This window comes from Lepus europaeus, chromosome 4 (assembly GCF_033115175.1).
Source record: "Lepus europaeus isolate LE1 chromosome 4, mLepTim1.pri, whole genome shotgun sequence".
NCBI classification, from domain to species: domain Eukaryota; kingdom Metazoa; phylum Chordata; class Mammalia; order Lagomorpha; family Leporidae; genus Lepus; species Lepus europaeus.
In genome coordinates, this window is record NC_084830.1 from 163,619,858 (window position 1) to 163,647,106 (window position 27,249).

The following is a 27,249-nucleotide window of genomic DNA, read 5'->3' on the forward strand; positions in this document are numbered from 1 at the left end:
GGTGTCCTCGCCAGACATGGCTCTGGTGAGGCTCACGGCTGCAGACCAGCTCGTGTGCTCAGAGCTTCCAATCAGCAGTTAGGGCTTTCACGCTGAAGGAACCAGTCATCTAAGGAAAGCTACTTAACCTGAAAGGAATCACAAGCAACATGGGGAGAAACAGTTAAGACCATAAATTAGCGTTTTTCCATCTGACAGGTGGGTAAAAAAGCTCCCAAGCTGGATGCTAAGAAGAAAACGCCAGCCAAGAAGGTTCATACCCCCCGAGGAGGACAAGGTTACAGAGAAACCTCAAGCCCAGAAGGCCCAGGAAGGGGAAGGCCCACTGCAGCCCACACTGTCCTCCAGGGAGGCCGTGGCAGCCACTCTCCATCTGCTCTGCGTGGCAACAAGGACGCACATAAGGCAAGTTCTCAGCTCCTACATCCAGGACTGGAAAGAAAAGAGGGGAGCTTCTCGCTCCTGTCACAAAACCAGCTGGTGGTGACGAGAGTGGTGGCCCAGGGTGGTGCTTCACGAAATGCCTTGAGAGTGCCCCGCTGAGGATGTGCCTGGGAAGCCGCTGAGCCACAGCCCTCCAGGGCCACTCTGAGCAGCCTCGCTGGGTGCCGGGACGGTGGGGATGGGGGCTGTGCCTGCAGCAGTGGAGCTGTGGCTTGTGACCCTTGTGACATGTGACTGGACCCCTTCCCCTCAATCAGCTTCCTCTGTGTAGAACATGCCAGAAATCTGTCATGGCCACCTCCACAAAATTACTACCAGCAGTGTGAAAATCCCCAAACATTGGGACTGGCACTGTGGCATAGCAGGTAAAGCCACCACTTCAGTGCCAGCATCCCACATGGACGCCAGTTCAAGACCTGGCTGCTCCACTTCCAATCCAGCTCTGCCACAGCCTGGGAAAGCAGCAGCAGATTCCCCAAGTCCTTGGATCCCTGCAACTGCGTGGGAGATCTGGAAGAAGCTCCTGGCTCCTGACTTTGGATTGGCCCAGATCTGGCTGCTGAGACCACTTGGGGAGTGAACCAGCACATGAAAGATCACTCTACCTCTGCCTCTCTGTAACTCTGCCTTCCAAATAAATAAATAAATCTAAGAAGAAAAAAAAAAAGTCCCCGAACATCTCATGGACGCTTATTTCAAGCAGCAGCTCCAGCAGCTCAGACACCAGGAGCTGGGATCTTCGACAGACAGAGAGAAATACGAGATGACAGAGCAGCACACGTGGACTCGCAAACTGACCAAAACCCAAAGCCATTCCTCAGCTCCAGGGCTCCCGTGATCTGTTTTTGCTCTAACAAATGGAATTTATCCTCACAAATTGGTGGTCTACATTTCCTACCCATAACCTAATAACTGATAACAAAAAGACTAAAAATCAAAACTTCTGACAAAGAAGAAACTACATCCTTTAAAGTTAGATAATGCTAGAAACAGAAAACATGCAGGTGACAAAAGAGCTTAGAAAAGCTGAAAGGGAGAATTTCAGAACCAGTCCAGCAGGTCTAGAAAGGGGAGAAAGACTGTGTGGGATTTCCCCAGAACTGAGAAAGGCGCCTTTCCACACTGAAAGGACAAAAGGGACCTCTACGGAGCACTGGCCACAGTGCAGAAGGCCGAGAACCAGGAGTCCCAGTGAGAAACCGGCAGCTGCAGGGCACCGCCATGGAGCAACTTCCCTGACTTGCAGCTCTAACTCCATACCCAGCCAGTTTCAGGGTCGAGTGACACTTTGAGAACGCAGTCTACAGAACATTTTCTTCCACTGCGTTTTTCTCAGGAAGATCTCGAAAGGGAGCTCCACCAAGGAGTACCACAAGACGAACACAGGGGTACACGAACACAGGAGCTCCCCAACAGCAAAGCGGTCGCGTGAGTCACTCGTGAAGCAGGGGAAGGTGAACCCATGGTGCCCCGTACACTCGGCCTAAAGGGTAAGAGACTAGCAACAGGCAAAGACTCTAGAAGAGTCTTGAGAAAGAAGGGCAGAGTGACAGAGGGAGAGACCGAGAGAGAGAGATCATCCACTGGTTCACTCACCAAATGGCTGCAATAGCCAGGTCTGGGCCAGGCTGAGCAAGGAACCAGGAACTCCATCTGGGTCTCCCACATGGGTGGCAGGGGCCCAAGCACTTGGGTCATCGTCTGCTACTTTCTCAGGCACATCAGCTTAGTAAGCTGGACCAGAAATGGAGCAGCCGGGCCTTGAACCAGGCTCCGACATGGGATGCCAACTTGGCCTACCTGCTGTGCCACAACGCTGGCCCCTGAACAAATTTTCTGAAAGGAAATTTTGAGAACTTAAAATTTATGTCTGAATTAGTGATATTTAGATAACTAAGCGAATGAAAGAACCCAATAATTAGTTCCAAAGGAAAAAAAATAACCATTGTCCTTCAATTGTCTAAGCTTCAGTGTGCCCAAGAATACCCAGGGAAATCATTTAATGTATCTGAATCCTGTCCTGGGGCCAGACACACTGCACCTTTCACAGGCTCCCAGGGAGGACGGTGCTGCTGGATCCCTGACTACCTGCTAAGCAGCCAAAGTACTAGTAGATGGCTCAGCTGTGAACGCAACGTGTGATGTCAGCTCCAAAGTGATTACAACCACAGAACGTCCCAGTGGGCCGCGAAGCATGCGTGTGTACACTGGGTGAAAAAGAAGGACAACTAAATCCTCTTCCACAGATGGACGTCAATGTTTAAAGTGGAAAGGAATAAGACCAGCTGGCTCTCTATATATTATGTGCAAGTGTAATTTTGACAACATACTTAAAAGTGGGCAAAGGATGTGAACGCAGTATTCAAATGAACACAAATAGCATTTCAACTGAGGAAATGCTCAACTTTGCTCATTGGAAGATTCGACTTTTCATTTATCAACTGGTGAAAAAGTTCAATTATGCAGATTTCAACAATACCAACAGCAGCACATGGTTACAGCTACAGTTCTGAGACCTCACTGACCATTCGTACTCCCCTTAACTAAACAATTCCTTCTGGACATCCTTCTGTGACAAATCATACTGGGGTGCCTCACTGTGCATTTTTTTTTTTTTTTTTGACAGGCAGAGTTAGACAGTGAGAGACGGAGAGAGAAAGGTCTCCCTTCCGTTGGTTCACCCCTCAAATGGCTGCTACGGCCGGCGCGCTGCGTTGATCCAAAGCCAGGAGCCAGGTGCTTCTCCTGGTCTCCCATGCAGGTGCAGGGCCCAAGCACTTGGGCCATCCTCCACTGCCTTCCCGAGCCACAGCAGAGAGCTGGACTGGAAGAGGAGCAACCGGGACAGAATCTGGCACCGCAACCAGGACTAGAACCCAGGGTGCTGGCGCCACAGGCAGAGGATTAGCCTAGTGAGCCACGGCGCCAGCCCCACTGTGCATTTTCAATTACTTTCTTCCTTAGACAATCATGGTTGCAAAAGCCACAAAGCCACCTTCCCAGCCTCCCTTGCAGCTAGAGATGGGCAAGTACCACAGCTTTCCACAATGAAACAAGTGCCAGCTCTGCTCCTGATTCCAGCTCTGGCTGAAGCACATCGTGAGGTAGCAGGTGGTGTGTACTGGGTCCCTGCCACCCATACAGGAGGCCTACATTGAGTTCCAGGCTCCTGGCTTCAGCCTGGCCCAACCTAGGCTGCTATAGGCAATTGGGGAGTGAACCAGTTGATGGCAGGTCTTTTAAAGACATTTAAAGAATTTAAATAGACTTAAATCTGCTGAGGGCATTTTGTTAAAAAAAAAAAAAAAAAAAAAAAAAAAAGGCAGGAGGGGTAGCTTGGATTCATATAAATGCTGGGTGCCGAGTCAGCCCTTCCACAAGCTTGAGACAACAATCAGAAGGTTAGAAACACACCATAGAGGTAGTCCCTTTGCTCAGCCATTCAGATGCCCACATCCCCTACTGGAGCATCCATGTTCAAGTCCCAGCTCTGCCCTGATGCCAGCTCCTTACTGAAGTGCACCCTGCTCCACTTCCAACCCAGTTCCCTAATGGCCTAGGCAAAGCAGCAGCAGATGACCACATTTTTGGGCCCCTTCTGCCCATGTGGGAGACCTAGAAGCAGCTCCTGGCTCAGGTTCAGGTCTGGTTCAGGCCTGGTTGTTGTGGCCATCTGAGGAGTGAACCAATGGATGAAGATCTCTGTCTCTCCCTAATAAATAATTGAATCTTTTAAAAAAATATAAGCAAATTAATAAAGTTTAAAAATCCACGACTTCAGGAACAGCACTGTGGTACAGGGGGTCAAGATGCCACTTAAAAACCAGCATCCCATATCGGGGTGCTGGGTTTGAATCCTGGATACTCTGCTTCCATCCAGCTTCCTGCTAATTCGCTTGGGAAGGCAGTAGATGGTGGCCCAAGTACTTGGGTTCCTGCCACCCATGTGGGAGACCTGCATGAAGTTCCTGGCTCCTGGCCCAGCCCTGATTGTTGTGGGCATCTGGCTAGTGAATAAGTGGATGGAATATCTCTGTCACTCTGTTTTGAATAAACCAACAAAGAAATCTTAAAAAAAATAAAATTCAGGACTTTTTACATGTCAAAAATTAGCAACTGAACAATGTAATTACATGAACAAGCCCAGAAGTGTGATTTACAAACTAGCTGTTCATAAACACCCTGACCGTGAGGATTCACTTCTGTCTGGGGCTCACACTGCCCAAGCGTCCACTATTTCACTCTCTTTGGTTACCTCTTCTATTGCCACTGATTACTTCACAAGCAAACGCTAGAAAAGTCAGCTTAACATTTTATTCATTAACTTAAAAGATGAACAAAATGTACTTCAGATCTTACTAAACCTCCTGAAACACGTTTACACAGAGGACAAAGGAATATAGGATTTCAAGTAACTCATGGTACAGTCCACTGTCCATTTAAAAATATTCTTCTTTCCACAAAAAATTTTCATTGAAGGACAAAAAATTCTTTCTTGTACACTGCATAAAAACTAGATACAAACTTCCAACGTACGCTTATTTCAATGTCAAGTTTGATGATGAAGATGGAGGCACTGATGCTCACAGTTCCATTAAATGATGCAGGCAAAAAGCTTATTCCCCTCAGGTTCAAGTTAGAAGCTTCCAACTCGTGGCCCTTTCGGTGGCGTCACGTACTTGAACTCACACCAGGTCACTTCTTCTTCTTTCCTTTTCCTTTTTTACTTCCCTCTCCTTGTTGAAGGCTTGGGTCACCGCCTCCTGCTTTTTGCGTCCTTGTTTTCAGTTTAGGTATCATTTCTGCCACATACAGCATTACTGACTTACCTAGGAACCAGAAGTCAGGCTTAGTGTACAGTCAGAAGTAAGACAGAAAGGCATTCACTTGAATTTCCTAAGCTCAACAGATTGTCACAAAGGGAATCTTTCTTTTACAAATACACCAAATGAATAGAGTTTCTGAGGTGGAATCCTCTAATGTAGAAAATGTGGTGAGAGTGAGAACAATACCAAGAATGTTAATAATGACATTTTTATTTATATATTTTCACTTTTTATTTTAAAAGGCAGACAGAGAGACAGATCTTTGATCTGATGGCTCATTCTCCAAATGACCGCAATAGCCAGGCTGCAGCCAGGAGCCTGGAACTCAATCCAGTTCTCACATATGATGGCAGACACTGAACGGAGCCATCACCACTCCTTCCCAGGGTGCACAATACCAGGAAGCTGGAATCAGAAGTGGAGCTGGGACTCAAACCTAGCCACTCTAATATGGGATGTGGGAGTCTCAAATGGCATCTTAACCTCTGTGCCAAATGCCCGACTTAAAAATATTCAAATTAAACACAAAAACATAAAATACTAACTCAGAAACAAAAATTCTGGTCTTAATTCTAGTAATTGATTTGAAGATAAAATGAGATTATCTAAACCTAACAAGGTGGTCAGAGTCAGAACATCATACCTAAAGCTACCATAGCATAGGGCTTCTCAGTCTTCTAACAAAAACAAAATGTCACTAAGCTCCAGGAGGTTTCAACTGCTCAGTGACCCACACACAGGCGCCCTGCCCTGTCCACACACAGCCAGCTCCCTTCCTCACCCAAGCCAGTGCAAGTCCTTAAGGTTCTTGTTATTATCTCACTAGTTTCTTGCTGAGAATAGGAAGCCGCATCTTTTCAACCACAAGTTTTACCTCCATTTCATTTACTGGTAGAATCAAAAGAAGTTTGCTGGTTTGTGGTCATTTGAAAGATAGTATAGTAAAAAGTCAAGTAGTTGTGCCTCAGAACCCCAGGAGAGACCCCGATGGAGTTCCCGGTCCCTAGCTTCTGCCTAGCCCATCCTCAGCCATTGCAGTCATTTGGGGAGTGAATCAGTAGATCTCTGTCTCTCCATCACTCTTTCAAATTAATAATGAGTTACTTTAAAAAAAAAATTTATTTATTTGAGAGGCAGAGTTACAGAGGGAAGGAGAGACAGAGAGAAAGAGATCTTCCACCTGCTGGTTCACTTCCCAAATGGCTGCAATAGCTAAAGCTGCGCTGATCCTGATTCAAAGCCAGGAGCCAGGAGCTTCTTCTGGGTCATGGGTGCAGGAGCCCAAGCACTTGGGCCATCTTCTACTGCTTTCCCAGGCCACAGCAGAGAGCTGGATTGGAAGAGGAGCAGCCAGGACAGGAACCAGTTCCCATGAGGGATGCCAACATTGCAGGTGGAGGCTCAGCCTACTGTGCCACAGCCACCAGCCCCATAAAATAAATCTTAAAAAATTTTAAATTAACTAAAAACAATTAATTGTCAGTCTTTTCTCACAATTTGTTTTTATTCAAATCAAAGAGAAAGGTTTAATTACACTGGACTTATTAAACTGTAGGAGAAAAATTAAATAAATAGCTCCAACTCTTAAAATTAAATTTTTTAGAAACTTCAGAAAGTTTCTAAAGCAAACAAAATTTTCCTTCCTAAAACCCAGAAGTAACATTTTATTATATTGATTTTCAGGTTTTTTTGTTTTCAAGAAATAAAATATTTGGGGCAGGCATTGTAACACAGTGAGCTAAACTGCCGCCTGCAATGCCAGCATTGTTTATCAGAGTGCCAGTTCAAGTCCCAGCTGGTCTGCTTCCAATTCAGTTCCCTGTTAATCTGCCTGGGAAGGCAGAAAGAGAATGGCCCAAATGCTTGGCCCCTGCCACCTGTGTGGAAGACGCGGATGGAGTACCAGGATCTGGGCTTTGGCCTACATCAGCCCTAGCCATTTGGGTATTGAAATGGCAGATAGAAGATCTCTGCCTTTCAAATAGGAGATTTTTTTAAAATGTAAAATAAATAAAACTAAAGAGATGATGCCAGCCTCCTCTACCCAGAGCCCTGTCTCCAGCCTCATGGTAGGTAACTCGTGTCTTACGAGGTATTTACCTACGTTGCTTTTTTTCCCCTACTCAACATTGCTTTTAGATTTATTGATAGAAATTATTAATAGGGTTCAAAGGTCTCTACGATCTGAAATAGCAACCAACATGTACTCATTTAATAATCTTTTGCTGTCCACCTGGGAGCAGCATGGACTTGTAGAGGTTTATAAACTGTTCACAAAGCGAGGGTTTCGTCACATCCTGAAGAGGTCCGTAAGCTAAGGTACAACCACTGCTTACTCCTCCCTACCAGCAGCAACCCTTTCTCTAAATTAATCTCTAGGAAGCAAATTCTGATTTTTAACTTTTGGAAAGTCAGTTTAGGACACCTTTCACGTTGAAGAATAACTAGTTCCTTAACGTTACGTGGCCAGGAGAAAAGGCTTACGTGATGGGAACTGCACAAGACAAAGGCTGCCATCTTCCTGTTTGAGCTGGACCCGGACTCTGCCTCTGTACTGAACATCACGATTCCATTCTCTAGAGTACATTTTATTTTTCTAACACAAATGAAACAAAAACAGCTTTAAGAAATTTATTACAGTAAGGAAATAAGTATGAAAAATAGTGAAAACTGACATCGTACCTCAAGAAACACATTAAGTCCAACTGCTGAGCACACATCTTGAATTTCTGTAGCTGTAGGATTTTCAACAGCCTGAACAGTTAAAAACAGAAACACTAAATAGCTTTAGGTGGATACTACTAGTTGTGTAAGCCATTTTAAACACAATAAAAAAAGAACCAAAACCTTAGGCTTCTTTTTCACTAGGTACAGTTGATTCATTGTAATTTTAAAAATTCCTGGGATTAACACTGATGGATGCACAGTTGTGTATCTGTCTCCCTTCTCACAGACTGTAAGCTGCATGAGGGCAAGGACCTTGTTTCACCCAGCAGAATAGTTCCCAACACTCAGAATGGTATTTTGGACAAAGTGTGTGTTCTGTAAATACTGACTGGCTAAACAATTACACATACACCACTTTATCTACTAAAGCTGAGAACACCCATTCCCTATGGCCCTGCAATTCCACTCCTGGGGGAACTCAACAGAAATGTAGAACTATGTTCACCAAAAGACAAGCTCAAAAATTTTCATGCCAGCAATGTTTCTAACAGCCTCAGACACACACAATCCAATTATCCACCACCAGCAGAGGACTGCAGGCCAGCCACACACAGCAGTAACACAGGGCAGTGGTTTTCAGCAGGGAATTTTACCACCACCACCTGCCCCCCCCCCCCCCACGGACATGTGGCAAGGCTTGGAGATATTTGTGACTGCAACAAGTGGGGGGTGGGAGGTGGGGGTGGATGTCATTCAGCGGGTAGAGGCTGAGGATGCGGTTAACATCCTAAAATGCACACGTCAGCCCCCAGAATAAAGAATTATATGGTTCGAATGTATGCAGCAGAAAATTAAACTACACTAAAAGCCGTGGATAAAATCTTCAGCTGAAAAACCCACAAAAGCATAACGTACAATTTTAGTTATACAAAAATGAAAACCAAAGTCGTCTGTGGTGGCGCAAGGCAGGACGGTGACCATCTTTTTATAGGAGCGCGTTCGTGGAGGGGCAGTGAGGGGCACAGAACAGAAGGGAATCCCTGGGTGCTCGTCAGGTTTTCTAACTCGAGCGCTGGTTGTCCGGGTGTAGACTCTCCGGGAACACTGACTGTTCGACACACTTAAGATGACTAACTATCAGGAAAGTCTTCACAGGTTTCCTCTGAAGGTACCCCAGAGTATAACACCACAACAGTAATACCCGAGAGGGGCCTGTGTCACAGCCTTGGCGGAGGGCCCGCTCCCTTCTTCCGGGCAGCGGCCGGCCGGACCGCACACCGAGGCGCAGAGCGGCCGCCGCTGAGTAAGGGGACACAGCAGCCGCCCGGCGACCCTCACCCCCTCACCACGTTGCACGCGCAAATCGCTCTGCAGCAGGCGGCGACGCCGACGCCACAGTGCCTCCCCGCCCACCAGCACCTCAGCCCACCGGGGTCGCCTCACGCAGGGGGCACCGGGGACGACCCGCCTTCTGCCTCCGCCACCCCGGACGTCGGCGGGGCCCCCGCGAGCCGCCGCGCCCACCTTGCTGATGGGGATCCGCCTCCCCTCCGCGATGGTCTTCTTGTTGTTCAGGTACGCGGGGTAGATGCAGATGAACCTGCCGCCGGGAAAGCACAGGCCGCGTCACGCCGAGCGCTCCGCACGCGCTCGCTGCCCGCGGGTCCCGGCGCCCACCCCCCCGCCGGCCCGGAGGACGCCCCGGTACGACTCCCTGGGCTCCCCCAGCCGGGAGCACGGAGCTGCGTCAGCACAGCGGCGCCGGCCGGCCGGCAGCCCGCCGCGAGCCCCTTCCTCGGCACCCACCTGTCCTGGTCGGCCGGGGACCGCGCGGCGGCGCAGGCCATGGCCACAGAAACACTCGCACCGCGACTCCGTCACGGCACCCCAACCGGAACCGGGCCGGGAGAGCGCCGCGCCCGCTCGCCCTTCCGGCGGAAGTCCCGCCCCCAGGCCGCTCGCCACGCCCATTTGTTGCGGCGCAGGCCTGTCTCTGACGTGGCGCGTAGACCTCTGCTCTCGCGAGCGCGTCGCGGACGTGTCCGGCGCAGGCGGGGGCGTGTTAGGCGCATGCGCTGTGCCTAAGCAGGCGTTGGTGTCCGGCGCGCCTTGCACCTGCTGAGGTTGCAGGAGCTGCTGTCTCCTGCCGGCGACGGTGGTTGGCAGAGAGGAGTCAGGTTTGGGACGAGATACATGTTAAGATCACGCAAGGACGTGCCCTTCAGACTTTTTAAAAAATTATTTTATTTATTTGAAAGAGTTCCAGAGAGGTAGAGCCAGAGAGAGAGGGAGAGAGGTCTTCCATCCGATGGTTCACTTCCCAAATGACCACAACGGGCAGGGCTGCGCGGATCAGAAGTCAGGAGCCAGGAGTTTCTTCCCGGTCTCCCACGCAGGTGCAGGGGCCCAAGGACTTGGGCCGTCTTCCTCTGCTTTCCCAGGCCATAGCAGAGAGCTGGATCAGAAGAGGAGCAGGCGGGACTCGAACCGGCGCCCATATGGGATGCCGGCGCCGCAGGCTGGGGCTTTAACCCACTGCCCCACAGCGCGGTCCCCCAGATTTTGTTTTTAATCCAGCCTGGGTCCCGCAGCTTGTGTTCAACTTGGCAGAAATGTATTTTTAAGAATTTTTATTTACCTTATTTGAGAGGCAGAGGAAGAGATCTTCCATCCATTGCTTCTTTTCCCAAGAAGCAGGGGTCCTAGAACTCTATCTGAGTCGCCCACGTACTAGTGAGCCATCACTGCTGCCCCCGAGGGTGTGCACGAGCAGGGAGCTGGGACTCGAACCCGGGCGTTCCAGTATGGGATATGGGCGCACCATGTAGCTTAACTGCAAAACCAAATGTCCACCCTACACAAATGATGGAACTAGAGAAACTGGTGCTCTTTCAATTTGTATAAATGTCAGAAACTGGATTGTGGAAGGAAAAGGGGGCTGAACAGAGAGGAGACTCACGTCCAAAATAAATTTATTCAAGAAGAAAAAGAAATTGGCAGAGGTGGCTAACTGCTGCTGTGCACACCGAGTGAACACGTGGAAGAAAGCACCCACGTGGAAACCCGGAGGAAGCTCCTAGTTCCTGGCTTCAGATGGTCCCAGCTCGGACCATCGCAGCCATTTGGGGAGTGAACCAGTGAATGGAAGATCTCTCTCCCCCTCTCTCTGTAATTCTCATTTCAAGTAAGTAAATAAATTAATCTTAATTTTTTTTTCCAAAGCACTATTTCATAATTTCTCTTCCAACTAAATTCCTTCAATCCTATTTTAGTGGTGGCTGTTTATTCTACCATATATAGGGAGGCACTTTTCAGAAAATCAGGCAAAGTAAAATAGATACTAACTTTTTAAAAAATATATTTATTTGAAAGAGTTACACAGAGAGAGGAGAGGCAGAGAGAGAGAGGTCTTCCGTTTGCTGGTTCACTCCCCAATTGGCTGCAATGGCCACAGCTATGCAGATCTGAAGCCAGGAGCCAGGAGCTTCTTCCGGGTCTCCCACGTGGGTGCAGGGGCCCAAGGACTTGGGTCATCTTCCTCTGCTTTCCCAGGCCACAGCAGAGAGCTGGATCGGAAGTGGAGCAGCTGGGACTCGAACTGGCGCCCATCTGAGATGCTGGCACAGGAGGTGGAGGCTTAGCCCACTATGCCACAGCACTGGCCCCTAACGTTTACAAATGGTAAGCACTAAAAACCTTAACCAGTCAAACAAAAATCTCTCCCCACAGCTTCAATCTATGTGAGCTGGCATAATCTGCCCATTCACGCTATGATGGCGCCAGCAGAGGCGCTCAGCCTGCCTCCCTGGAGGCCCGGGCTTCTCTCCGTCCCCTTGCTTCCTGCTCTTAGTCTTCTTGGTGATTTCTTGTTACCAGACTAAGTTTGGTCTTGATACCAATAAACACGTACTGCTTTCATGAGTGTGCTTGATTCTTGGAAGAACAGCTTTATGCAATGACAGAAAATAGAGAAGTATGTTAAGGAATGAAATGGATCCAATTTTTTTTTTTTTTTTTTTTTTTTTTTTGACAGGCAGAGTGAAGAGTGAGAGAGAGACAGAGAGAAAGGTCTTCCTTTTGCCGTTGGTTCACCCTCCAATGGCCGCCGTGGTAGGCGCGCTGCGGCCAGCGCACCGCGCTGTTCCGATGGCAGGAGCCAGGTGCTTCTCCTGGTCTCCCATGGGGTGCAGGGCCCAAGCACTTGGGCCATCCTCCACTGCACTCCCTGGCCACAGCAGAGAGCTGGCCTGGAAGAGGGGCAACCGGGACAGGATCGGTGCCCCGACCGGGACTAGAACCCGGTGTGCCGGCGCCACAAGGCGGAGGATTAGCCTAGTGAGCCACGGCGCCGGCCCTTGGATCCAAATTTTAAAGCACATAGGGTACTAGCTTTAGGAGACATATATGGAAAAGTGGGAAACGAACAAAGGAAATAACTGAGGAGCCACACGTTCGGGGGTCATTGTATGCAGAACCGTGGTCCTGTCTAACTCTACCCCTGAAATAGAATGGGGGGGGGGCGATGGAAGAGGGGAGAGGGGATATATGTAACGTTGTCACCACACTATGATGAAGGGAGCAGTACCCAGACAGTTCCATTGAAAGCAGGTTGAGTCCCCAGAGGATGAAGCCAGGTGTGGAAAATTGTGAGTACGACGGAAGAGCTCTGGAGCTTGGTGGCACTTGTTTCCAGATCGCACTTTTACACACCTGTCCTTTCCTTCATACAGATGTGCCACTAAATTCAACTTACCAACCTTCATTGAGACTACTGCTGGGAGTGGGGTTCACAAAGGTAGGAGGAGAAAAATCAAGGTGGGTGAGAGATGCTTCAAAAAGTTCATGGAATTTTAAAAAACAGAATTAAAAGACAATATGAAGGTGGGCATTTGACCTAGGGGTTAAGATGCCTTTGTCCCACATCAGAGTTCCTGGGTTCAAGTCCAAGCTGTGGCTCTCAGTTTCAGCTTTCTACTGATGCAGATCCTAGGAGGCGGCAGGTGAGACTAAAGTTCTTGGGCCCCTGCCATCCACATGGGAGACCAGGAGTGAGCTCCCAGCTCCTGGCTCTCTCTCCCTCTCAAATAATGACTTTAAAACCAGTGATGTGCATATCTCATGAGCCTTTTTAAACCCCTCATCTTGTGGGAAGTAGGTGCTGTAGGAAGGACCAGGAGTCTGTCTGCCCATCAAGACAACAAATGAACTTGCAGAATCTCTCACATAGCTGTTTCAGAACTCTGGAGTCTCTCGAAGGCTTACAACTTCCAGAGAAAGGCTTGGATTGCGAGTCATAGTTATTTTCAGTCAATTAAGCCCTTAGCAAAGCAGCAACTATGCTGTGGCAGGCAGCTGTGCGTGCGTTACAGGAGCAGCATGTGGGAGGCAGGGTGGGTAAGAAACACCGTTACTGGGCATCATTTCTGCTTCTGATCACATACATGCAAACAGGCAGATGGTCGTGGTGTTGTACCGCCTCTCCCCTCCCAATTAGTTCCAGTCCCTCTGCCTGAGGCTAATGTTTCTTCCAGGGGACATCCTACAACATGAAGGCTTTGAAAGGGAACATGGGAAATGCACATTATCATTTTTAGAATTAGTTGAGAGGCAGAGGTGCGTGCACACACACACACACACGTGTGTCCTCTGGGTCACTCCTTCCTCCTTCATTTTTCTCCCTTTTCTTTTTGGGAGCCAGACATTAAAGACCAAGGCATTCAAAAGGAAAATTAGAATTAGAAAAAGACTGCGTGCCCAAGGAGCATTGCAGGCTGAGAAAAGACCCTAGAAGACCCTGTTTACACCTCAGGATGCTTGGCATAGAGACAGCCTACAACAGTTAAACAAGCAAAAAATAAAAGCAGACCCTGGGGAAGACAATCTGATTTCTGCAACTGCTACGTCCAGTGTCCAACAACAAAGACCACAGGCACACAAAGCAACAGGAAAAAATGTGGCATATTCCAAAGAGAAAAAAACAAACTGTCCCTGAAAAAGATCTGATGGCAGGTCTAATGCACTGAGACCTCACTACGGTTGTCTTGGGGATGGTGTCATGGTCGGACAGGTTTTGGCTCTCTGACTCATGCAGGTGTTTAACCCCTAAGGTCTTATGTTAACAGTGGATGGGGGATCTCTTTTAAATAAAATAAAAATAAATAAATAAAAAACTAAATTCCGGGCATTCCCCAAGTGGATGGCAAGGGACCCTGGGTGCACACTGATAGGCTCTGATAATGGGGTGGGGGTATCCCAACTGCAGCCTAACCTGCGGGAAGTGGCTGCCTCAGCTGCTAGGCCTTTGAAATGCCTGGTCTTGGGAATCCCACAGTGTCACTCCCAGCACATCCTATTGAGTGCAGCAGTCACAGGGCTGGCTCGGATTCCAGGGCGAGGCCACCGCCTGACATAGCAGAGGAGCGTGTGGGAAGACAGATCGTGCAGTTTTGGGAATATTATCTGCCACCTGTCAGAGTCCATTTCTGTGGAACACCCTGAATTTACCTTAGGATAACTCGGAGCTAAGTAGATCAGCCTGACCTAACAAGGCTGTTGCTGTCAGGGATGACGTGGCGTTTGCTCACCGTGATCTGTCTGCGTCCATACCCAGCTCCTGCTGGATTCCTACCTATGTCTTGGGGCGGGAGAACAGAATATAAGTGAAATCTGTTCTAGTTAAACCATCTCCTTGAAAATCCTTTACAGCATGTGAACGCAGCCAGTGCTGCTTTGGTCCTTTGGGAAAATGTCAACACCCAAGTGGAGGACAGTGTCAGGATTTGCCCAGTACTTTTCAAACACCCCTCGGAGGAGTGAGGAATTCACATTTTATGAATCCAGCCTCCTCAAGGGAGAAACCAGAATTCAAAAGAGAAAGAGAACTTTCCCCGGCTCCACAGGCACGCAACCTGCCCTGTTCTCACCACGTCCACCCGTGCAGAGGGCCCAGTATTGAGGGGCTGCCTGGGAGCCTCCACTGATGTAGTTGCACACTGTGGATGAGACGCTTCCACTGTGTGGTTTACAAACCTTTCTGGCTCTTACACAGATCCTGGGCCAGGCTGAAACTGGGAGGCAGCAACTCAATCCAGGTCTCCCACCTGGGGGCAGGGACCCAACGGCTTGAGCCATCACTGCTGCCTCTCGGTGTGCATCAACAGGAAGCTGGAATCGGGAATGGAGCTAGGAACCCAGGCACTCGGATAAGGGATGTGAGGGTCCCAACGGGTGTCTTAACTGCTGTGCCAATTACCCACCCACATCACTACTGCTCAATGTCATTTACAGAAGGCCATCTTTTTTTTTTTTTTTAAGATTTGAAAGGCACAGTGACAGAAAGACAGTTATCTCCCACCTGCTGGTTCATTGCCCAGATGGCCACAACACACAGCAGCCAGGTCTGGGCCAGGCTGAAACCAGTCTCCCATATGGTTGGCAGGGGATAAGCGCTTGGGCCATCTTTCATTGTCTTCCCTGGCACATTATCAGGAAGCTGGATCAGAAGCGGAGCAGCTGGGGACTTGAGCTGCACCTTAACCCACTGTACAATGCCAGCCCCTGGACTTTCCAACAGGTGTAAGGATCCCAAGTGATTCAAATACTGCACATAAGTTATATGTTAGATTGGCTGTTTGAGGATTCTCAGGTAATACTGTACCCTCCCAAATGCTGCAAGGATTTTCCCATTGTTCTGTGGTGGTGGTTCTTTCTTCTTAGCATTCAGTATTGCAGAGAAATCTGATGCCAACCTAATTTAATTTTGTAGGCAACCTACTCTTATCTTACCACTGATACTTTTAGGAAGTTTTCTCTTTGAAATTAAAAACACTCACCCAGGGTGGCTTTTGGCTTAGTTGAGTAAGCTGTCATTTCAGACACCCGCGACCCACATTAGGTTACCTGGGTTTGATCCCTGGCTCTGCTCCTGACTCCAGCTTGCTGCTCATGCAGACCCAAGGAAGCAGTGGTGATGGCTCAAAATAGTCGTGTTCCTGCTATCCACGTTGAAGACCTGGATTGAGTTCCTAGAAGCCAGCCTGGTCCAGCCTGGAATGTTACCGGCACTTGGGGAGTAAACTAGTGGATGTAAAGCTCTCACAAATAAAATGTGAAGTCAGCAAGATGCCATCTGTGGTTTTCTGTTAGTTTCAGGTTACTTCAGTGACAAAAATAGGGTTAATTCACAAATGCTCAAAGAGAGTAGAATTAGGCCTCAGAAAAGGCAGGGCCTGAAGTGACTCCTAGAGTGTCTTTTCCCTCTCACACTTGCTTTCTCTGCCACCCTCCCGTGTCTGTTCCCTCCTCCATGGCAGGCTTTGTTTTAGTTTGTTTCACAAAGCCAGTCATAGTCATCTCAGCCCTAACCCTGCGTGATCTTTCAGGTCCAGGCCTCAGCCACCAGCCAGAAATCCCTTTAATTGGCTTGGTAGTTTTCTTTTTAAAGTCAGGCCATCCAAGTCTTCAGCCACAGTCCAGCCTATGATGAGTCTCTCTTAGGTCAGACACTCAGTGCCAGTACAAACAGCAATGACCAGGAGAAAGGCTGGGTGGGCACATGCTTGTGACCAGCCAGTTTGGCCAAATGTTTGGATTCCCAAAGGCAGTGCAGAAGGGCAGGTGATGTCTGGCATTGTTTTCAGTAGTTATATTCCACTAAAGTTGCATTACAGTCAGTGGTCACCTTGCTTAGTATATATTATGTTGAATATTTTTAGTTATGAAAGTAAGTCATATAATGTCAAGAAAACAAGTGAACAGTCACAAATGCAGAGAAAGAATTATCCTGAATATCAGAGAAAAGTAAAGTGTATTTAGCACCAAGAACAATATTATACATATAAAACATACAGGTTGAAAGAAGCATCAACGGTCTAACAAAAAGCAGAATATATTTCATAGACCACAGAGTTATGAGAATGGCAGGAAGATGACCTGGGTAGCCATAGTCCATGGGTTTCAGCATTACAAAGGAGTATTTTAGTCAGCACAACAGGAAGGAGATGGGCTTATTAGAAATGAAAAAAATTATACACTATTTCAGTCATGACCTTTGAGGAATTATTTTTATTTGGTATCCACTAATGATCTGACTACTTCTGCAGCTCTGGGTGAGGCACCTTTCCCATTCCAGGCACCCTTTTCCTTCCCTAGGAAGAAACCACTACAGGGATTTGGAGAGTGCATCGGGATCTCCTTGTCCTCAGCAATGGACTCCACCCCTTCATTTGATTAATCTGGGGTAGCACACAACCAAGAAACTCTGACTGTACCCTTTTGGGACTTGACTTTTACATCGTTTCATTCTGTCCCTTGCAGTACCTTTCCTTTTAGTGCCTGGTAATCGGTAGTTTATCCTCAAACATCAATCCGATTCCCAATTAACTGGTTATCACTGCATGTTAATCCACTGTACACATTTTCCCTTCAAGTGAAATCATTCTTTTCTCATCCCAAAGCTGTCAGTTTCTTCTGGTCTTATGTGCACCCAGGTGTTCACGGAAGGCTGAACAGCTTTCTCCAACACACTGCTTCAAAGGGACCATCAGCTGAGCCTTCAGACCCTGTTTATCCATGTCTGCCAAGTTTGCCTGCTCTTGGGAGTTGAGATGGGCTCTATCTGGGTTGGAAAGCTCAACAGTCAAATCTTTTGCTTAGAGTGGGAAGTTTTTTTGTTGGTGTACTCTGTCAGACTGCAGCGTCAGTTGCTGAACTGCTCGAGCTGAGGGCAAGCATGGGAGCTCCCTGGGACAGCTCAGGCTGCGGTTCCAAGTTCAGTTCCCAACACACAGCTGGAAATGCACACTCGTGGGCTCCTCCACAAACCTGGGGTCAGTCCCTACGGGGATGTGGTCCGTAAGGTCTTAATAAGCATTCTGGGGACTCCAATGCACTCTGATTTGGAAACCACTGCCTCGAGTGAAATGCACACCCGTGGGCTCCTCCACAAAGCTGGGGTCAGTCCCTACGGGGATGTGGTCCGTAAGGTCTTAATAAGCATTCTGGGGACTCCAATGCCCTGATTTGGAAACCACTGCCTCGAGACTTGTGTGCTGCAGCCCAGAGTGAGCTAGGACACTGCCCCTCCACCTCACCTCTACAGCCCCAAACCAACCAACCCTCTTAGTAACACACGCCAGGCTTCCACGTCCTGCACAGCAGGCCTCAGCAGGGACCCCGGGGCCTGCCCCCAGCCATGGAAGCATCCTGTGGGCTTCCAGAAGCAGGCCTGTCTTGTCCTTTCTCTAGGCCAGGGCTGTCACCTCCTCCAACGGCCGTTACCTCCGCAGCAGTGGAGCCCAGGGGTCTCCCGCTGGTGCTGCCTGCAGGAATTCACTTTTCTGGCACAGGGAGAGAACTCTTCTTTCATCTCCAGAATTCACAACACCCCACCTCTTTCACTGGATTAAAAGGTAACTTAATTCTAATGTCCCCTCTCTCTCCATAATCGAGTTAAAATCGCAGCACTTTATTACTGACTGGCATTTCATCTGTAACTTGTGAGCACAGGTAACTACAGGATAGGTCTCTAGGGCACCAGCGAGGTGTGATTCGTCCTTTCTCCCTCCTCTTCCCAGTGCTCCACCACTCCTAAGTGTCTGTTCCCTTCCTGAGTACAGACTGCAGATCTTTATCTTTAAAAATAAATTCTCCCAGTTATTCAACAAATGTGAGCATTTATCATCATGGTGACCCTCCAACCTTGGACAAATTCAGGGAATATATAATATATAAATTATCTTTGTTAACAACTGCACCACTCTGTTCTTAAAGAAGGCCTCTTCCAGCCATAGAGGCACTTCAAACACACCCTGCAACTGTACCCACTGAAACAGAGAGCTCTCCTTAACAGAGAATTTAGATTCTTCTGCTGAGTATATTAGATAGGTAGCAAATCTACCCTGATGTCGCATGGGGCTGTATTCTCTGATCATGGTAACACGCTGGCTTTACCTGGCGGTGGGTACTGTGCCGTAACACACAGAGTGGAAAGAGGTGTTCACTTCAGACCCAGTGACAGTATGGGGATTAGGAAGGGGCAAGACAGTCACACTGTAAAGGGACCACTTGTGCCTAAGAGTAATTTTTCAGGCACAGAATTCTATTAAGAAAAAGTTCTGCGTGGCCTTTGATGTTCGATGCCTGATCCCATGTGGGGTAGATCACGCCACTGTGGCATGATTTCATTGTCACTGAGATCCAGTGGAGTCAGGTAATGTAACAGAAAGGGAAAAAGTATTCCACACCTGGAAGTGCTAATCAAATCAAGAGAAGTAAATTTCAGGAGTGGTTAAGTGCCAACAGTCTTCTTCAATTGTTTTTATTACAGTAAGAGGAATGTTACTCTTAATGCATAGAATCAGAAGAAAAAAATTTATATAAGCTTTTTAAAGAGGTCTTTTGACAATTATTAATACAAATGTGAAATAGGACCCTTCAAACAAATACCAATTTCAGTCATAGTTTACATACAGCAATAATTTATTCTGAAATGTCCTTTTAAGTTTCTGTTGAGACACAATTCATGTCTCATTAATAAAAGAGCAGCCATCTCACCTCAAATACCAGAATATACAACAAGATACAGCATAGCAAAAATTCTACCTACTTTCAGATAAAATCTAGTTCAGGTAAAATAGTTTCATTCAATGTTTTACAGTTACACAGATTTTTGTTGTTGTTTTGAGCACAAAATAGTGTAAATTGTTACACTGTAGCTATCTATGCACATCATGTGACCACAGAACTGTTAATCATTTCTTCTGAAATTGAACCATCAGTTTCATTCATGCAATAAAGCAAAGCAGGCTGGGTAAACTTGTTCACCGGGAACCATATTTCTGTGAATTTCATAGCCACATGATTAGTTATGACATTAGATGGATTCACAAGGACTAAAACGTTTTGTTTTTTTTTTTTTGCATAAATACCAATTTCTCCCTGATGTAAGTTTAGTCAGTTTATAATTAGAAATGATTGATAACAGCAATATATCATTTTCTATGTAGTGTTAAGACAAGCAATAATTAAAGGATGATGGGATGATATTCTACTTAAATACTTGTAAAACATACTGTACAAATATACTTGGCTTTACCTTTTTTTTTCTTAACTATCAAGAGTGCCTCCCAAAATAACGACCAGTGAAGACAAAGTATACTATCAAATATGGCTTCCAGAACAAAAACCCTCCAACAAGAATCAAACCTATTTACAAAATTTTTCAGTCTTTTAGTTTCATTTGAAACAGAATTTCTATCTAGCAAGTAAAATGAGCGCGTGAACTCCTCCATCGTCGTCCCAGCTCTCTCACACAGACGTCACAAGGTAAGAACCAGAGTGGCGCTTGGGACTTTGGGTTCCACTGGATTCTGTGCTGTCGGTTTTTGAATCTCGTTTCTTTGTGTTGTTATTCACTGGTGTTGGGATCTGAGACGGCCGGGCTGAAGTGCTATCTGCGCTGCTTTTCCTAGGGCTGGGGTTGTAATTAAAAGGAGTCACTCTGGCAGCCACAGTCCCACTAGGTGAACTGTGTTTGCTGGAGCTGCTGGAACTGAATGGGGTGCGCTCCGCTAAGGAGCTCTCGGTAGTCTCGGAGGTAGGGACAGGATTACTCTGTCCCGGTTTCATCTCAGCTCCTTTTTGGTCTGGGGCATCAACCTGAATAAAGGAGTTCAGACGGTTTTCCAAACCCATGGTATTCGTGGGAGCACTGGCATTACCCACATTTTGTTTTCCCTGATTATCTTTTGAATCTTTACCGTTTGGATTTCCCTTTTCTGAAATACTGTCGATCACAGGGGGAGTATTACCTGTGGGAGATCTTCCGGTTCTGGGGTTGTTGATGGGACAGTCCTCAATCCTCACCCAAACGTCCTCTGTTTTAGAAACAGCGGGTGCCATTTGATAAATCAGAGTCTTTGATTCAGCACCATTTGCAGCACCTGAGGAAGTGGCCGGAGAAGTACTGTTTGTGGGGGAAATTTCATTTTCTTTTATTTTCCTCCATGTCCCTTTTGTGGACACTTGGTTTTCTTTATTTTGCTTGGTTCCCGAAATACAGTTTACATGTTTTTCATCCTCACTTTTTGCTTTTTCACTGGATTCTGACGATGCAGAAAGAATTGAAGAGGAACTTCCAGTTCTTCTCCATGTGCTTACTCGAGGAAGGGATGATGAGTGTTTGCTGTGCTCCCGTTTCCAGGTTCCTGACCTGTTGACAGGAAGTCTGGAAGGACTTTCTGAATGGGAGCGTGCTATGTCATGACGCTTCGCGGGCCTGCCATCATTATACTCTACAGTGGGACTGAGGTTAGGTGGGAGTTTCCGCCACCCACCAGCCTGAACAGATGAGTGTGTGGACAGAGACATATCAGGAAGGGAAGGACTTAACACTGGAGTTTGAGCCTGGGACCTTGTGGGAGAATCTGGTCTGGAAGATGGAGAAAGAGACTCAAATGAAGCAGATTCTTCCAGTTTTCTTCTTAGGGTTGGGCTTGGGGCTTCTTTGATGAAAGTTGACTGGCGTACTAACACAGGTCTCTCTGATCTATCAGATTCACTTCCACTTGATTTAGTTGAAGACATTCTAGAAAGTTCTACCTTCTTATTGGATCCATTGCCATTGTTCATCTGATTCAATCCTTTGGAGGCAGACTCACTTCTTGGGATACAACTGCCATTCTTGGACAAACCTGTTTGTTTCGTAAGGTTCTGCTGGCTCATCTGCCTGCCTGGGGATGCATAGGACATTTTCCCAGAACCTGAGGACTTAGTTGAAGCAGTACTGGGGGAGGACGTCCTCGGCAGTTGAGATAGTTTGTTAGGAGGACTTATTCCGTTTCTACCAGGGGAAATTGAGTTGCGCCCTGGAGACTGCATAGGTCTACTCAGTGGTTGCTGGGAAGGTCTTGAAGGAGTGGAATCTCGAGAGCCTGACCTGGAAGACCCTTTGTTTGACCCACCTGTTTGGGATGTCTGGCGGGGAACAGGACTTAATTCTGTCTTTGCTGATGGCTTGGCCCCCCTAGGAGAAGTGGTGGCCGTCTGACCTTCACTAGGGCTCTTAGAGGCTGGAGGCTTAAGGGGCGGGCCTTTTTTAGAAACAGGACTTGTACTTGAAGAGCTATTTCGAACTCCTGGAATATGAATCATTGTCCTACCTCGAGAGATTGAAGGCATGTTTGGTGGAAGGGGCTGCTTCATTTGGCCTGAAACTTCTGAATTAGATCGAACTTTCCCAGTAATCAAACTTTTGTAAACCTTTTTTCCTCCTTTGATTCCTTTATTTTCAGATTCGATTTTTTTAGTTTCCAAGGTACTTTTCTCACCAGGTTTTAGAATCCGTGGGCCTTTGTTACTTGTGAAGGGTTTTTCCTCTTGGTCAGGTGTAAGGTGAAATGGTGATCCCAGTGAGATTCCTGATTTCAGTGAAAGGATGGAGTCTGAGTCTGACGAAGCCTGCCTGGACAGGCACGCAGCAGCAGCAGCCTGGTGTAAACTACTCACTATGGAATTTGCACCTTCCTGAATAGCTTTCCAGTCAAAGTTTTCTGAATCTGGGGATAACCCATGTTCTGAATCTGGTCTCTGTATATCTTTCAAATCCAGTGTCAAATCCTCAGCTAAGACACCACCTGTATTTCTGGGACTCTGCTTTTCATTATCACCCTTGAGTCTTGAGGGCTTTTTCTTTTTTGGCATTGCAGAACTTATGCATTCCTGCAGCAGATCATCTTCAGAATCAATGCTAAGGGAACTAAGAGAGCTGTTTCTTGAGAAACAGACAGGTGTATCTTCCACATGAAAGGATTTAGGGGCATAACCTGATGCCTGAGGTTTACTCGGTTCTCCCTGTGAGTCAGGGGGCTCATTTTCTTTGATAGGTTCATTTTCTTTGTTGTTGTTTTCTTGGTCAATGTCACTGAGAGAACTCAGAGAGGAATTACGAGAAAAACAAACTGGAGTATTTTCAATAGCAAAATTCTGTAATTTCTCATCCGTTGCTGCCCCTCTGTCTGGTATGTCTTTGGATGGCTGGGGAAAAGTGGATTGCTTCTGCTGACCTCGACCTACTGGGTGTTTAGTGATAGCTTGTGTCTTGTTAGTTGATTGTTGGTTTGAAGTCAGCTCCGTGTGGCTAGTAGCTTTAGCTTCTGATTCCTTGTTTTCTTTCCCCTTTCTTAATTCAGCCTTTTCCCTGGAAAGGTCAACATCATCATCATCAAAATCTAGAGAACTCAAAGAATCATTTCGTGAAAAACAGTAAGGAGTTCCTTCAATAGGTGTGTAATGATGAGGCGAATCAAAAGGAAAACTTGCTCTGACTCGATCTTCATTATTTGGCAGCTTATCGGTGAAGTCCTTGGAATTATTTTTCAAGTTCTGTTTCTTTGAATCTTTATTGTCTGAGAAAGTTCTTTCAGCATTTAAATTATTTTTTGAGTCTGTGTTTTTTCTCACAGGTGCTCTGTATTCAGTGCTTTGTGGCATAGGTTTTACTGGGGAAGTGGGTTTCTTTTTCTTACCATCTAATTGATTTTTGTTAGCTCCAGATGAAGACACAGATGCTTGCTGGACCTGGTCCATTATCTTCTTCACACGGAAAGGCTTGTGACTTTTTCCTTTGGGCATAGCAGAGTTAATGCATTCAGCAAGAATGTCACCTTCCTCTGTTTTATTGTCATCCAACTCCGGCATCGCCATCGCTGAGGCATTCCCTCTCTGCGCCTCATCTGTGCTCCTGCCTTCCGTGGGAATGGTGTCTCGCTTTTCAAATTCACCCGACCGTGCCCCTGCTCCACTCCCTTCTCCGGCAGCTAACTCATTTGGAGGAGATTCTATTGTGAGGTCACTGAGAGATGTGGCTGTGGAGAAGTTTATGGGTGTCCCTTCTACACAATACACCCGTGGCATATCATCCCCTGGGGTAAAACTAACGTGCTTCTGTGCTTGTAACCTGTTTTGTGATGGCAGAAGTTTGTACACAGGCAGCTGGCTTGGTTTCCTTGCCACGGGTGGTGGCAGTTTTGAAGCAGTCTGGGCTAGCTTTTTAGCTTTGCGTGATGACTTCGTTGGCATGGCAGAAATAATACATTCCTCAAGTATTTCGATATCATCATCATCTGAGTCATCCAACAGATCTTTTTCGGAATCAGTAGGTTTTTCTGCCTCCTTCTCCTTGATTTCACTCGATTCTTCAGGCTGCTCTGGTTCTGTTTCGTTTCCATTGTCATTTTCCTGAACCGGAGGCATGATTCTTAACTCCACATCTTTCTGTATGAATGGCTCATCGAGGCTCAGAGCACTCAGGCTAGATGAACAAGAAAATCCATCTGGAGTACTTTCTGTGGCAAAATGTAATAACGTATCAGCATCTGGGAGAACCTGGACCCTCTGAACCGCAGCATTCACAGCTGCCTGCTTAGGTCCACTCTCTCTCTTTTCTGCAGTTGGAACTTTATTTTTGGGTACCTCTCGCTTGGTTTGAACTGCCTGAGGAGGTGGTGGAGGGGTCTTACTTCTGCTTGGTGGCATGGTTTGTCCAGGGCTATCAGGAAGGTCACTGGGGCTAATAATGCCACTCACCATTCCACTGCATGGCTCACTCTGCACAGAGCTGGCAATAGAACGACTCTCAAAGCTATCCAGTGAACTGACAGAAGTGCATCTGCTGAACATGAGTGGAGTCTCCTGAACATAGTGCTCTGGTGGGCTCTTGGGGGTCTGAGCACCACTTTTGGAGGGAGACTTGGCCCCTGAAGATAATTCAACAGCTTTATGCCTGGCTGATTCTGACGACAAACCAGAAGCCTGGAGTCTGCTGGATTTGGTTCTTACATGCTGGGACACTGCTGGAGCTTCACTCACAGGATCTTCTGTGGATCTAGCTCCACTGTTTTCTTTTATTTCTGCTATCTGCAGAGTATTAGTGGAAACTGCTTCCTGTGTTGTCTGATCACACCCTATTTCATCTTCAGCTGATGACAAAGATGATAATGAACTGCACCGTGAGAAACATATCGGAGTGTCTTCTACACAGTATGTCTGTATTGTTTCCTGGTTGATAGAGGGAACTTTGCAAGCGGTAGCTTTTTGGGTCTGAGCATTTCTACTCTGTGCTGAACTCGGGTGGAGCTGATTCTGCCTCTTGGCGGTAGATGAAGGGGTAGCTGTGTTCTCACTGCTTGCAGGGATGTGTTCACTTTTAGTGCTTTGTGCAGATGAACTCTTTGAGAATGAAAATGGTGGCTTCTGTGAGGAAGGAATGTCAGTGGTATATTTTAAGCTATAATCAATAGGCTGATCCACATGATGTTTTTCTTCATTATACTTCATGCTATAATTTGTTGGTCTTTCTTCTTCTCCATGCTGTTCTTCCTCAGAATAACGTTCACTATAGTTGGTTGGTTTATCATCTTCATAGTCATCTTCCTGACACAAGGACGAGTTTACATTTTGATTAACTGCATGATTAGAACCCACTCGATTTCCTTCTGACCCACTGGTTCCCCTGGACCTGTATGGAGAAACACATTCCTGCTGTCCAAAATGTGGCTGGAACTTGAGGTGCTTCTCATCAGTGTTCTCGGCATACACGGGGTAAGCTGTGCTTTGACTCCTTGACTGTCGTGGCTCATTCTGCTTTATTTCATCTTCTATTATGTGTTTGGGTCTTGCCCATCTCTCATTCTGTGAAGGACTCTGCCTTCCAGAATTCAACTGCTCGTCTGAATATTTAAGACTGTAATTTATTGGTGTATCAAGTTCTCCATCGTTATCATCCATATGATTTGCACTGTGTATTTTATGGGCTAGGTCAGCTGGATATTGACCATAACTGCAAAATTTACTCTCGTCATCTTCAGAATATGATTCAATTGAGGGTTTCATTTGACCTCTTTTACCATAACCATCACTGCTACTGACACTATTTAAACTGTCATTTGAAGATCTCTTATATTCCAGTTTGGTATAAGGCATAGAACATGTCCTGTTTGAATTTTCTGACTTAGTGAAATTGTAAGCATTGGAATGAGTGTGGGTAGCAGAACTTCTTCTCAGCCCATTCCTCTCATCAGGCACACAATGCAAGTCAGTGGTAGACCCGGAACTTCTGTCTTCCTGGGAAGTATGAATGGCAGAGACTTCCTCCATGACTGTGGCAATCTGGGCTGCAGTGGTAGAGATTTGCAAACCTCGCTTTGAAGAGGTTCCTGGATTTTCTGTTGCTGGATGGTAGCTGCTTAGGCCAATTCCTCTTTCTCTCTCCAAACTTCTATCTTTTTCAGAACGAGAACTATCTAAACTTCCCCTCGATGAAGAGGAGCTGGGCAACACTGTTGTATTCAAATATGGTGGAAGGACAGTCATGTTTCCAGTATTAAAATTGTCTGACCTATTATCATCGTGTCGACTAGCATCAAATACATAGTCACCGTAAAGACTTTGCTTGTGTCTCTGCTTACTACGATGAGATGCCTTGGGACTCAAGTTGTCAATATTGTCAAAAGTTTCTGATAAATGCTGAGCATCTAATTCTGCTTCCAGGGCTTTCTGTTTCCTAACATGAAGAGAAGGCAAGCTTGAACCAGGAGACATAATATTGGCATCCTTATATTTTGCAGGTCTATTTGCCATGAGATTCCTCAAAGCTGCAGCACTTCCCATAGCAATCATTTTGTGCTTTGAATGAATGAGGTTCTTGAGCATGCTAACTGCTCCCATGTCCCATAATGCTTCCTGGTCTTTGGGATTTCTTGCCGAGAGATTCCACAAAGTTCCGCATGCATTACTGACAATTGTCAAACTATGAGATTTCAAGTGTTGTAATAAGGTTTGTAGGCAGTTGTTCTCTCTTAGGATTTGCCTGAAGTAAAAACAAAAGAACATAAAATTAAGGTAAAAAATCTGAGCATAGTAACAACAAATAAAAAATAAACTACTAACACTTGATAGGCATAATATGATTGTACTAATTATCCTACAAATTCGAAGCATTCCACATCTCTTTTATTAGTCTGTTTAATGTTCACTGCTTTAAAGCATATACCTACTAGACTAAAAGAAGCAGAAGTGTTATATTTAAAATCCACCCTACATTTCCTATTCTGATCCAATAACTTTAACAGTTTTGCGGGGGAGCAGTACATTTACTCTTCCCACATAGTAACAGGTTCCTGATTTAAATATTACGAACAGATCCTTGAATCTTGTGCTGTACAGGAGTCCCATGATAATCTCATATATGCATGGGGGCCACAGTGCTGACTACTGAGTCATCTTAGAAGAAGGAAATGGAACTGACAGATCTTTA

At 46.5% G+C, this 27,249-nt stretch overlaps 2 protein-coding genes and 1 long non-coding RNA gene across 13 annotated transcripts in view; 1 reads left to right on the forward strand and 2 right to left on the reverse strand.

Moving 5' to 3' along the window:
• Nucleotides 1–4,744: 4,744 nt before the first annotated feature.
• Nucleotides 4,745–9,857, reverse strand: SRP19 (signal recognition particle 19). Its single transcript, XM_062189315.1, has 5 exons — nt 9,744–9,857; nt 9,462–9,537; nt 7,953–8,024; nt 7,755–7,866; nt 4,745–5,273 (listed from the first exon to the last, which is right to left on the reverse strand). The coding sequence occupies exons 1-5, from the start codon at nt 9,782–9,784 to the stop codon at nt 5,140–5,142; spliced, it is 435 nt and encodes a 144-aa protein (XP_062045299.1). The 5' UTR covers nt 9,785–9,857; the 3' UTR covers nt 4,745–5,139.
• Nucleotides 9,858–10,048: 191 nt separating this feature from the next.
• On the forward strand, nt 10,049–19,853 carry LOC133758125 (uncharacterized). Of its 2 annotated transcripts, XR_009865765.1 has the most exons (4): nt 10,073–11,121; nt 11,490–11,618; nt 12,668–12,732; nt 18,183–19,853. It is a non-coding gene; the product is annotated as an uncharacterized LOC133758125 (long non-coding RNA). The 2 variants fall into 2 exon arrangements; XR_009865764.1 differs by lacking the exon at nt 18,183–19,853 and having other exon boundaries at nt 10,049–10,114; nt 12,668–12,755.
• APC (APC regulator of WNT signaling pathway) overlaps nt 16,727–27,249 on the reverse strand; it is a 128,835-nt gene continuing 118,312 nt past the window's right edge. For all 10 annotated transcript variants that reach the window (XM_062189317.1, XM_062189322.1, XM_062189321.1 and 7 more), the window contains one exon: nt 16,727–26,802. In XM_062189317.1, coding sequence (XP_062045301.1) covers nt 20,244–26,802 — 6,559 coding nt within the window. In that variant the 3' untranslated portion in view covers nt 16,727–20,243. The remainder of the gene's footprint in view (nt 26,803–27,249) is intronic.

Coding starts and splice junctions, on each gene's coding strand:
- SRP19 (XM_062189315.1), bottom strand. CDS start 9,784: ATGGCCTGCGCCGCCGCGCGGTCCCCGGCCGACCAGGACAG. Junction 8,025..9,461: donor GGCGGATCCCCATCAGCAAG/GTGGGCGCGGCG, acceptor TTAACTGTTCAG/GCTGTTGAAAATCCTACAGC. Junction 7,867..7,952: donor GACTTAATGTGTTTCTTGAG/GTACGATGTCAG, acceptor CATTTGTGTTAG/AAAAATAAAATGTACTCTAG.